Here is a 13487-nt window from a genome sequence, read left to right on the forward strand (position 1 = left end):
CAAAAACTCCTTGGATTCCTTCCAGACCCGCTAAATGATAAAATAAGCTTGCACTCTCTCTCCTTCTTAATCTCTGCAAAGCACCTTGGAGCCTCATCTCCCAAATACAGGCGAATGAATGTGAAAATGCCATTTAGAGATGCAGGTGTGACATTTGATAAGAAACTTCTGGATTAAATATGTTCTGCTAATGAGGAACCCAGCTACCCCATCAGGGCAAACTATTGGTGGGATTGTGTGCGCGCTGATAACATTCCACACGCAAACATCCAAATTCATTATTAATAAACAGCCGCAGTCTCTCTATCACACAGGAAGTCTGGATCCTTCAGTGGAGAGACAGGGATGTTGCGTCTCATTAGGAGAGGCTAAGGAAAAGAAGGGGGAGGTACGGGCGGGATAGGGGTGTATGTGGCAGGGTAGGGGTATCAACTGTTTTCATATTTAGCTGTTTGGGGCTTTTTTGGGAGGAGGGGGAGAGAAAATTTCAAAGGGTATGTTAATGGTGCATTGAATGTTGGAACAAAAGGGTTGAAAGTTTCAGGGGATCTGGCAGTGAATGTAATTCTGTGGCTATGGCTAATACGGAAAAGAGGGGATAGCAGGCTAAGCCATTGGTGCAGTAGACTGGGAAGTCCCTGGCCCCAGCTTGACATTTATAACGATTTGGAGAAGATTAAAGCCGTATTACTGCTGTAGTCCATAATGTGGCTCTGTAATGAGGTGTGAGTGCATTACAGTCCTGTGGAAGTTAGCAGCTGTTTCAGACCTTTAAAGGAAAGACACAGAGAGGGTGGTTTCAAAGAACACGGATACTTGAGCGTACTGTGGTCATCTCCAGTGAAAGACTCTGAGGTTGGGAGCCGGAGCGAGAAAGGACTCCAGAGGCCTGCCAGAGGAAGCTGAGGCTGCCACTGTTGAAGACTTGTCAGTCTAAACCAGCTTAGTTCAGCCAGCCAGCAAAGTGTCTCAGACTGACAGGCAGCACTTTGTTATTTGGACCAGTAACTGGAGGTCCATGTCTGCCGCCTGGAAATATTTTATATTCAAATAGAAATTAGAAATGGAGTGTGTTATTTCAGGCACAGCATATAGCGGTGCACTTTTTTTTTTTTTTTTTTTAAGGTGCATACAAACTCAGAGAATAAAAACAGCTTTAGGAATTCTGCCAGCTCTCTGTTTTGACAATTATTATTTTTGGCCTGGTGGCTTTTTTTGACAGCACATAGTAAAAAGGACAGTGGTGCCAATTCTAAAGCCGGCCACGGATAAATGAATATTCTAAAAGGTGTTAAAAAATGCATGCGTTATCTGCAAAAATAAAAACACAGGTAATTCTGCGTTAGCGTGTGCAAATGAAGGTTGCAGGTGTCGTCCGTCCATTTAAACGCTCTTTATGATGTTAATTAGTTGTTAGCGTAATTTTCCAGCCTCCGCTATCAAGCGTGAGAAGTTCAGAGACCTGCTGTTAACTGAGAGTCAATGCCATGGCACCGTTTCAAGAGCTCCCAAACAGGACGGCCAGTGATAACGAACAGGTGATGGGGCCTGATGCCTATGGCAGCAGGATATTGCAAAGACAATTGAATTCGTAGGGAGAAATGAATCTTCTGGACAGCATATCAAATGTTAAAACAACACACATTGCATGCAATTTGCTTATGCAGGAGGTTGATAAAGTGTGCTTATTTAAAAGATAAACAAAGGGGGGATCTAGTGCAGTAAATTGTGCATGTGTGTTTATTCCCTATGAGTAACGCCAGAGGTTTATAGTCCCAGACACAGGCAGCCGTACTTTATGGCTCCTCTGTTTGTGTGATAGCAGTATTTATGATATTGGAATTTATGCTGTACTGTATTCACACTGTCTGGTGCTAGTGGTGGTCTGTATTTAAATGTACTTAAGTTGATTTGGTGTTTGTTATGTGTTTGAGCGAATGCCTTTGAATGATGTCAGTTACAGCAAGAGGTCAGATTCATTATCCCCACCGTGCTCGTCGCAGGAATCCAGCCTCCCAAGGTTAAATTCAACATTCCAAGTTTTTCTGGAGGAACGAAAGCCGTTCGAATAGAGAGGAGTTTCATCTCCTCAGCCCCTGCTTCAGCTAATCTTCACCCCTCGCAATAACATTTCCACTCCGGTTCCTCCGACTCCAGACATATTTGCTCTCCCTTGCTGCTTGTGTCCTGTTAAGATTTAAACAGCAAACATAAAATGTGGCAGATAACCTGCGAGAAGCTTTGGAGAGACTTGACTCCGAACATTATTTTAAAGACCAGATCTGAGAGCTCCGGCGCAGCAGTCGGGAGCGATTATCTGCTGTGATCCCTCTCCGATGCACCAAAGTCATTCATCTGCCGATCCTCCACCCCCCGCACACACATGCAGCCCTATGCAAAGGCAGACCCCTAATCATGTCGACACCGTGTGTCAGTGCCGTGGATGAGCAAGGCCTAGAGATGAGAACGGCTCTGTAAACATGGGCAGGCAGCAGGGAGCTTCCCTCTCCCCCCACGCAGCTCGGAATAAGCAAACGGGAAGATTTAGGGATTTTGCCGGGGCCCAACTTTGTAGTATCGGCTCAGGGTCTTTTTCGACGTTTTCCGGGGTGCTGCCTATGGGATATTGTTCTTAGCTTATGAAGTGCCGCCCGCCCGTTATAAGCTGTGTGTCTTTTGTCAATAGTATTACAATTTTGGAGCTGCATCTTTTTTTCCTCTCCACTCCTTTGGATTTAACTCTTCAGTATCTGCTGTGGTCCCCATATTGTCTGCATATTTTGTCACTGACCTTTGCTGTTGACCTCTAACATTCAGATAAAAAAACCAGCAGAATCTTTATGAGGAACTCTTATTATACTGCTGCAGCCATTTTTCATTTGACCTCTATATTCATTGAAGTCAACTTTTTTTTTTCCCCAGCACTGTCGATTATGAACTATCATGACAGACTAGTAAATCTAGTGTGCATCAACTGTGTGCATTCCATAAACAAGCTAATACAATTGGCTGTATCAAATGGGATGTATATTAACAACAGTCAACTGTGCTCTCTCCGCTGTCAGGATTCTATTATGGAGCATGCTCCCGCCCCTTGTTTTGATACAGCGGTAATTTAAAGACCGATCTTAATTGACTTATTTTTTCCGCATGTCTGTCGGAGCTTGTGCATGCACTGCAATAAGAGTCTTGTTTCTTTATTGGGCCACACACAATGTACTGAGTTCAATTTTACCATTCATAATGAATGCAGCCTCGCCATTCAAATGCAGCCATAAGCACACAGCAGATAAGAATTTAATTAAATGTAGATTAAAACCAAACAGGAAAACACACTGGCTGATAATTTTTTATCACGTCCCCTGGTCATATTTTTTTCCCTCATACTTTCGACTTGTTCTTCCTTGGGCTACATCTTTTCAGCTTGCCAAAAGTGGCAAAACACCTCACACATCTCACCGTGGAGCCGTGAGATTGTGTAAAATGCAAAACGAGGGGCGGTCACACGATTAATCAGAATCCTCGTGTCTGGGGAGGATGGAGGCTGGCGGAGGATTGAGGGAGGGGGTGTACTGGGGTGCAAGGAAGGAATTAGTTGCTTCATCCCAAATTTGCATCATATTCCAAAGGACAATCCCAGCACTGTAGGCAAGGGGAAACATATCTCGCTCTCTGCAGGAACAATTAAATATTTTCTACAATGCTGAATAAATGTCACCTTCAGTATCAAATTGTCCATACTTGCTAAACATGGTGTTACAGTGAGTGCCTCGAAAGCATGCCTGAGCAGAGAGAAGCCACAATTTTAGATGTGGACCACAGCCTTAGCTAACAGACTGTAACACACATTCAGGAGCAGTTCACCTCAGGCACTAATAGTGTTGAACTCCACTGGGGATACCAGTGAGCAAGAGACAACTGCAGCCTTGTCAGGGGTTTCCCACTGTTGAAACATTACACTCGGGTGCTCAGTTACATATTAAACTCATATTTTTTTAAATTAAAAAGAAAAAAAAAAAGGTTTATACATTGGAGGAATTTTCCTCTGTCATGTATTTTAATTATCATAAAATCTGACCGAAAGACCTTTTCAAATAACAGAATTGAGCCCTGGTGTTAATGCTCAGGTATTTAGATTTTTTTTTTTTTTTTTTCTCAGAAGAAATACATTAATTTCCCACCATCTGGTGTACTTATCATGTAGCATATTTCACTTGCATCCAGCTTTTCTAACAGTTTCAGACAGCTGTTGGCATAGGCATTTACCTGAATGACTTGAAAGATAAATTCTGCTCTTCAAATGACAGTTTTTTTAATCAGAGGTGATGGTCTCATCTTCTGCATACATACACAGATTTCCAGTCGTGTGCTCGAAGAGGAAACCTCAAAATTTGCATGACTGTAAATTATCATTTGGAAAGATTTTAGTACTGTATTATTATGAGTGCTGCTGGTGCATGAGCAGAAAGGTTAGAAATGTGGTCTTGCTAACATGGCAGTGGACTTTAGCACTTGTGCCATCCCTGCCACCTCCACAGCGGCTGACACCGCCGTGCCGCTGCCTGCCTGGCTATGCCCGTGCCCGCCTGCCCACCGCGCTGGTGCTGCATCTCAGTTCCACTCTATTACCCTCACGCAGGCGATTGGCCTTTTCTGTGGGGAAAAGAGCAATTTCCTGTCGCAGTCTGTTTGATCAAGTGCTAAACCCTTGTGATCAATAGAGAGACAGATGTCGGCTCCAGATGGCCGCGTGGTGATACCTGGGGCAGCGCGGGGGCTTGCCAGGACGACAGAATGGCAATGAGCAAGGGCAGCGGCTGTGCTCCCGATGTCCCAGCCACCGAGACACAATGTGACAAACGCAATTAGGCCTTTTAGCTGCAGATTATTTATTTCTCTTGCAAACCGACAGAAAATTTAATTAGCACATACTTTAAGCAATATGTAGAATTACAGGGGTGCAGAGACAGAGGGCATGCTGGGATGTTGCACCGGTGACTGGTGTGTGTATGTATGTGTGTGTGTGTGTGTTGCTGTGCTGTGAACACTAAATTAGCATGCTCGTAAATAAGGCACAGAAACACTTTGCAAATAAGAAAGGTCCATGTTTGACGGCACAAATCAATAAGTATTCATGAAGAAAAATACATAACTTCATAAATTCCTTTTCCGTGACCAGATCAATAATGTTGAATTTCAAAATGGATGACAGGTGCATCTCCCTGGCTCTATGTCCTTCTGGAGAGGAAAAAAATAACTGCCAGCACCAGAAGGCCAAAATAGACCTTTTCCAAAGAGGAGAGACAGAGGAGGAGAGAGGCTCCCATTTTTTAAACGGCAAGCATTTGCATTAGGGCTGGCATCCACCATACACCCCCCACCCCACACACACACACACACACACACACACACACACACACACACACACACACACACACTTAAAAACACACAGACACACAGACTGGCCAGCCAGCCCATGTGGCGTAGGGCCGGAGCCATGTTGGAGGAACCACTGAGGCGCGTGGCGATGGCGCTCTGCTCTCCCAGGAAAACTGAGCTCACCGGCGTTGGCCCTCCGCCGTTCACCTGCTCCCGCCGAGGCATGATGGGTAGGGGGACATGGGCCATGAGGCCGCAGCTGGAGAGGAGGGAGGGGTAGGGTCTGCTGCAGTGCTCAACACAGCGGCGCCCTGTCACGAGGGGTCTTCTGGTCCCATTAGCAGGGCTTGGTCAGGACGGGCCCCCAACCAGCCTGCCGCCACAGCAGGGGCCGCAGTAAACACATGTCGGCCGGCCACAACCAGGACACAGGCAGCACTACCCACAGAGAAGGATAGCTAATAGAGTGCTCAATGGGACAAACCTGTCCAAATAAAGAATAAAGCGGAGCGGAGCGGAGAGGAGAGGAGCCAGTCAGAGCTTTCCTTTAATAGTCTCCTCCACTTTACCGTGGACAGGGAGGAGCTGACTGTGTGTGTGGCAGCTAATGAGGGAGAACAGCTTTGTACTGTAGGAATTTGTGGCTGGTATTGTCTCTGAGTGACAGCACAGAACTCACATGTTACCTGCAATATAGAAACTGTAAAATGTTCTCAATAGCTGTTAATGGTTCACGGGGGAGTATTTAATTTGTTTGGAAAAAATGAAAAATGTCAAAAAGAAAATTTTTGTGATTCAGGATTTTTTGCGCATCTTAAAATAGTTTGTTTTAAAAATTGTAGTAGCACAGGTGATCTTTAGAGTGTGAAATACTGCTCTGTTTAATACATTTCAGTAGAAAATGAATGCACTGGTGTAAGGAATTGAAATCTAAATATCTATCCACTTTAATAGAAGCAAAAAAAAAAAAAAGATCTGCTAAATGTCCCTCAAAAATTATTACCACCCTGTGACCGGGCAAACATCCTCCTGCCAGTATCTGTCTCACTGTGTTGAAAAAGCGACATGAATCTCCAGACATCAGCCACAGAAACTCTTTTCATTTCAAGTGAAACATTTAATTTTTACCCAGTGAAACATTTGCTGAATCACATCATTGCTAGTTGTTTTTTTTTTTTTTTTCAAACAGTTTTTGTGATGTTCAGACAATTCATAAATGTGTGTTGAATGACATTGTTCGGTGTGCTGTGCTGCTTTTATGTCTTTGTTGCCTGTGAATGTATACTATTGAGAGAGCAGCGTGTATGAGGCTCCCCTGGGAGGACTTTTTAATTTGTGGATTCTGACCCGCGTGCCATTCGCTCGAGGCCATCCATGAGCTCTCGGTACTGGCTATATCTGCAAAAACACTTGATGCTAAAATTAGTCTGGGCGCTGCAGTGCAAAAGGAGGGAAATCTGGGGGTTTGGGGTGTCAGACAAGACAAGGCAAGTCAGGGTCCTGTAAACACATATTTACTGAACAGTATTTATTTCCCTGGAAAATAGGAGACAGTTTTTTTTTTCTACTACAATTTTGAAATTTTAGAAGTAAAACATAAGATTTATTAAAAAGTGACAAAGGCATTCCTGCATGCTTAATTACTGTCATAACTTACATGCAGCAACAACAGACAAAAGAGTATTAAACATAAAAGGAATCTAAGAACATTTCGGTCCCACATTTAAGCTTACGTAACGTAACATTCAGGCAAGAATGAAGTCAAAGTAAGGTCAGAAGAATGCCTTTTGATCCACATGCATTTCTCATGAGAGTAAGATCTTTAGCACCTACCTACAAGGATGTATAGGCAGACTGGCGTCTATGCTGCTCTGCCATGTCTGAGGCGTCTCTGCATCATCACAGTCAAACACCCACCGGCTGCAGCTTGAGCATGAGAAGAGTGCCTCCTAGTGGCCGAGACAAAACATGAGAAGGAGGAGGTGGAGGAGAGTGACGGAGAGATAGAGAGAGAGAGTCAATGTGTGTCAGTGCCTTAGTGAAATAATAGTAGAGTCAGCTAATTCTAGTTTAGTGTACCGTCAATAATAGTAAGCTTGTTTGACCCTGTGAATGATGTTCCCGCTCGGGTCTAACTCAGCGTTTTCCTTTCTGCTGCTTGCTTGCTCCGGCCAGGGATTGTGATGGCGGGGTTGACAGCCATGAGTCATCCTAATGTGTTCAATTCTGATGATCCAGAAACAGTCCAAATATTTACCAGTATTCATGAGGAGGATTTGTTTAGTGTTTGTCGCAACACCGTCTGCTGTCAGGTGCAGATACAGATATTATTCACCCACGATTTGCGATAAATATTTTCACAAGACCCAGGGAAGTTGACTGGGAAGTTGTTTTGTGTGTGCGTGCCGCTGTCATTTCCTCCTCCTATGGCAAAGCTTTGGTAAATAAAGAACTGGTGGTTAACGACATACAGCTACTTGATATTCGTAGGTGCGAGGAGCTTGTTCCCATTTGACCAGGAGGAGTTGGAGCTGATTTGAAGACAAGGAGAGTAGAGGTCTTTAATTACAACCCTCTCTGTGGCTTCAGGCACCACTGGCCTCCCTTCACAATTAAGACCAGCAGTTAGTGCAGGGCCAATAGACAAAGACAAGAACTTTAAGGGCCAGAATAGCCAAAGCAAGGTAAAAAGAGCAAATCAACATCAGGCTTGACAAAGAAAATGCGAGCTACGTACTTAATCTGGTGATATAAAAGTGAGATTTTTGCTGTTTAAAATTTATAAAATGGTCATCAAGTGCTTCTATAAATAAGTTTATGTTGCAGACTTCGTTCGCAACCTCTGCCATTTTTCAAGGTGCACCGGGATACTTTATAATACACGACCCTGTGATGCATTCAGGTAATGCCAGTGGGCCACTGTTAGTTTTCCCAGACGCCCCATCCAACCCCTCCCATTATATGTGGCTGTGGTGCAGTGGGACTGTACTCCAGTGCTGTAATGGCCTCTGCAACGGTAATGTGTTTGGACAGATGGGAGAGGCAAGTGCTGATGTGCTTAACTACGCATTTTACAGCTAAACTATTAAAGAGTTGTGCTGTTTACACACCAACATTTGAATACCTGTCTTCAGGCCAGTTTAATTATCCGGGCCCTTCTGTTATTTCTGCTGCTTTGTTGTCTCTCAGCTTTTGCACGAGGCATGAGAGATTTGTTTGCAGCTTCATTAAGATATGGTGGTGGTAGCCGTTTGCAGGGAGCAGGAAAAAAAATTATTCCTGCTCAAGTATCTCATACTCTATTCTCCCTGCCTCCCCCATACATATACAGATACTGTACACATCCGTTTTCTTATAAAGTCATTTAAAGTGAGAAAATTAAAAAATGTCCTGTGATGCCTGCACTTTGAAATCTCTCGGGGCTTTAGGCAAAGGGGAGGGGACACACACCCTGCGATTCATCCTGAGACATTTGATTAGTTTATAAGTACTTATAGGGGGAAAGGGTTTGCATTATAATTTTGTTTCATGAATTCCTTCATATGTTCATCTTCAACTGCATGTTCAAATAAAGCATTAATCAAAGGGAAGAGAGGGAAGAGGGCATTTAGCCAGCAGAGCCATAGTCTCTGGGCCTCAGTGAGCTGGTGGATATGGTATTGAGAGACTGTAGGAAGCAGTGGTTTTTAATTATCTGGACTACGTACAGGATGCCGTTTTTGATTGTTTTAATGAGGCAGCTGGCCTATTGTCTCCTCTTAATTCCTCCATTGTTTTTAGAATATGTCATAGTTCTTTATTCTTTTATCAGGTGCTCTGCAGGAGGATTTAGACAATAGCCTTCATTCCAACTGCATTGGCCACTGCACAAAGGCAGCTCACTGCAGACAGTTAGCAGGCAAACAAGTGCAAATCACAAGCTGCACTTTTCACAGCCTTTTCCCCAGTTTCACGACTTATGGTTTTGGTCTTTTGCTCTAATTCTTGACCCACCTCCCCCTGCCCTTGCTCCCTCATTCACACGGATCGTGCCATTGTCATAGGTGGCTCACCTGTGTTTCTGTGATTTAAATCACCTGTCATGAAAAGGCTGTCAGAGGGAAACCGCCATGACAACTCATTCGACAGAGCTCCTTCATGGAACACTGTCTTTGGCTGTTGCCCACCTGACGCCTCTGTGCTGTCTGGTTTCTATGCCTTGCATCTCCATATGTGCATGAAAATGACATGTTTCTGCACAGGAGTCTGTGCACATTGCTTAGTACATATATGCACTGTAGGTATGTATGTGTACTTGTATATGTTTTTGTGAATGTTATGGTTGCATAGTTAATCAGACATTTGTAGAATTACGTTTTAGATTCCTAGATGACTTGTGTAAAATATTGATGTGAAGAGCTACAATCATAATGCATTTCAGAAAACAGTCAAAATACAGACACATAATGTAGAAAACTGCAGTAAAAACCTCACAAATCTGAGAGGAACAGCATGATTTCTAATTCTGATGACAATGTAAGTGTAGTTTAAACCTTAATCCTGCAGCCAGAGCACATGTATCTCACTACCTTGTCTTGGTTGAGTGACTGTAACAAGTGCTGCCTCAGTGTTTTGTGAAGCTCAGTAAAACTGGGACATGCAGTCCTAAAAACTCACTTCCAGCATTCTCACACACAACAGATGGATCTGTAGCATTCTTGGCTGAAGGGATGCAATCTGAGTGCATATTCTGCTGTCAAAATGCAGTAAAACATTTTCATCAGACTCCACATAATCTACTTCATTTTCAGCTGAGGAGAGCATACAGTATCTTTGATTTGGATTGATCCAAAAAACACTGATTTGTATCTGAGCATCAGGGCCTAGTTCATAATTCTCTTTGTAAGCTGAGCGCGTCTGAACTAAAAGATCCATTCAGAGGAGAGAAACTTTTGTGGCTATGACTGCGATATATTCCCCGCCATTGTCAGTGGCAGTTTGTATCTACCTTGATGGTAACTTGGGCAGACAGTGGAGAGGAGTTTTGTTATTTTAATTAGGAGATAAAAATTCAAAGGGCCTCTCCAGGCAGTGTGTGGTATGACAGAATCAAAACGATGAAGTGGAGCGGCCTGAAGTGTGTGTCTCGTCACAGCAGATTGGCCGACAGATAGGCACTGCTCTTTAAAGAGGCGCTGACATGCACACGCTCGCGCGGGCACGCACACACTCACGGGGAGGAAGCCTGCACACAAATGGGACTTTGAAAGATAGCATATTTTAATACTATTTCACTCCTTTGACACGTTTGTGCTGGTCTAATTTTCAGTGCTTCACCAGCAGATAGGAAGGGCGAGAAAGGTTTTAATCAAAACAGTGATGTGAAATCTGAAATATTCAATTTTGAATTGAAATAATGGGGCAATTCATTCTAGAAACTTAACAATGATTTATACATAATGCATGACGTAGTAGTGGAGAGTCGCGGCGGCTCTGTTTCCATCCCCTGGTTTTCCATGTCTAATAAATCCACAGAAAAGTGGATTGTTTTCATACAGAGCCTTACTTGAGCACCTTCACCATGTCTACAGGGTGGTTTTAAACCTGGTGATTCATAGGTTTTGTGTAAACATGAGTAATCAGTGTTCCACATGTGTGGGGGCTTTCTAGCTGCGTCCCCCTGCCTTCACACCTCTCCTCAGGACTCTCTTTATTCCACATCAGCCAGGGCTCAAATCACATGTCCCCTCTCAGCCTGACACTCTGTCGGTATGTTTGCACATCTTTGAAAGCTAACAGCGTGCTTTAATTAATTGTCCAGCTTTCCTCAGAAACAATGTCCTAATTCTGCCATTTAGCAGTAGCGTATCATAGTTTGTTGTTATCTCCCCAGCCAGATTTCTGTAAATAGTCATATTAAAAACTTTAATCTCTTCAATGGAAAATGAAGTGCAGCTGAAAAGCCTGTCATGTGCTGAGATAAATATTATCTAAGCTAAAACCTTCACTCTCTCCCTCTACCCCCCCGTCTTTCTCCTGCTCCCTCCCCCTTTCTCTGACTTAATGAATATGTTCAGAAGATTTCAGAGGAATGCTTAATCCCAAAACACAACAATCTAATAATATGGAGGACCTGTCTCAGTGTTCCAGCTGACAACAGCACTGTAGGCTACAGTTTACCCCAGCTGAGGTTTGCCTTGCTTCTGGATATGATCACCAGTAGCCTAAAAAGACGATAATAAAGAATTTACCTTTTAAAGGGTTTTTTTCAGCCAAATTACAAAAATATATTTATTATTTACCTTTAATTGTGTAGTTGTGGTTTTAGATATCTGGCTATGAGATTTCTGCCTCCACGCCAAAACCATGGAGCTGACTAGAATTTCAATTGTAGTGCCCAGATAATTGAAAACTGACATTTAAAGTGTTAAAAAGCAGTGTGTCTTTCTGAAAAAGGTGTCTCTGTTAGTCTGGATAATCTACAGACGTCACTGTGGACAGTTTTCTTTGGAACTACAGAAAAGTATAGTCCTTATGAAAACCGGTGCCGGCATCCTCTGTTGATTATCCAGAGTAATGTGGCCACTTATTTTGGAAAGGACTGTCGTAGCTTCAATTTCTAAAGTTTTGAAGACCACAACCAAAAATTCCATTCAAAAATCTGAAAAAGTGAGAATAAAATGGGGTTTTTTTTGTAATTTTGGTGAATTGACCCTTTATTTTATTCCAGCTTTTCATGGTAAAATACTGCTAAGAATATTTTAGAATTCCTGGAAAGATGCAGTACACAGTTTAAAAACATTTTTAGACTTTGGAACAATCCAACTTTTCACCAGTTTCAACTACACAGTTATACAACCAACCCGCCATTGAACTACTGAGTCTTTGAGATGTTGTGCGCAGTTTCTGATGTTGCATAATGCCCTGACATTTAAGTCAAGAATTACTCATGTGTATATGCAGCAAAGCTTTTTCTTCTCTCACAGCAAGCATTTAAATGTCTCCTCTATCTCTGTTTTGTCCAGGTGGCCAACTGTGGTGCACTACCACCAAGAACATGATGGAGGGCGAGGAGCTGGTGGCGTTTGCGGTGGACTTTGACTCGCGTCTGCAGGCGGTGAACCACATGTCTCTGAGCGAGGGCATGTACCCAGCCAGGCTGCTGGACAGCATCCAGCTCCTGCCGCAGCAGGCCGCAATGGCTTCCATCCTGCCCACCGCCATCGTCAACAGTGAGTGTCTGCGCACCGACACAAGCACACATACACAGAGCTGGAACGAGACGTGCTTTTGTTTTGACATGCACAATCACACATGCATGGTCTTGTTCTTTCTCCCTTTCTGTCTCTCTCGCTCTCTCTCTCTCTCTCTCTCTCTCACACACACTCACACACACACACACACCAGTCCACAGCCTGCACTCAGTCACCTGCTTAACAAGGAGCGTCGTCTCCGCTGGGCGTAGATTAACCCAGATGAGTCTCTGCACTGGAGATAAGAGCCATCGACCTTCAAGTTTTGGGTTCACATAAACACACTGAGGCTCGAACTAATGTGTTAATTGCAAAATACACGCCTCATGCAAATAGTGTGTTTGTTTACTTAGCGAAGGCTATCTGGGTTCAGCTCAACAGGGAGGCTTCTGTAAGCAGATGGTCCAGTGTTCTTGTTTGCCCTTGAGAAAGGGCACCAACCCAGTGGTAGCAACACAGCGATATGCAGCAGCTGAGGATTTGGTGGAAAAGCCTTTTAACACAGGCTTTCAGAGTCAGAACTGTAGAAGAAGACGAGTATGTGTGTATGAATCTGTGCAAGCTTTTTATCTTTATACTTGTGCATAAATATGAAAGTACTGTATCCTGATATCATGTCCCCTTTGTCCCCTTCCTTGTGTCTCCAGAGGACATCTTTCCCTGCAAGGCTTGTGGAATCTGGTTTCGGAGTGAGAGGAACCTACAGGCCCATCTGATGTACTATTGCAGTGGGCGACAGAGGGAGCCAGAGACAGTTGTGGAGGAAAACGACACTGGTCCCCATCAGACCCCGAGTATCTGCCCATTCCCACAGTGCAACAAGAGCTTCTCTGGAGCCAGGGCCCTGGAAATGCACTTGAGCACCTCACACAGTGG

The 13487-nt window shown here is 43.7% G+C and overlaps 1 protein-coding gene across 1 annotated transcript in view; it reads left to right on the top strand.

The window, feature by feature from the left end:
* zfpm2a (zinc finger protein, FOG family member 2a) overlaps positions 1 to 13487 on the top strand; it is a 116429-nt gene that overhangs the window by 98922 nt on the left and 4020 nt on the right. Inside the window, exons 6-7 of the mRNA XM_076737735.1 lie at positions 12384 to 12590; positions 13259 to 13486. Of these exons, the coding sequence (XP_076593850.1) occupies positions 12384 to 12590; positions 13259 to 13486 (435 nt within the window). The remainder of the gene's footprint in view (positions 1 to 12383; positions 12591 to 13258; position 13487) is intronic.

This window comes from Chaetodon auriga, chromosome 8 (assembly GCF_051107435.1).
Source record: "Chaetodon auriga isolate fChaAug3 chromosome 8, fChaAug3.hap1, whole genome shotgun sequence".
Taxonomy (NCBI): Eukaryota; Metazoa; Chordata; class Actinopteri; order Chaetodontiformes; family Chaetodontidae; genus Chaetodon; species Chaetodon auriga.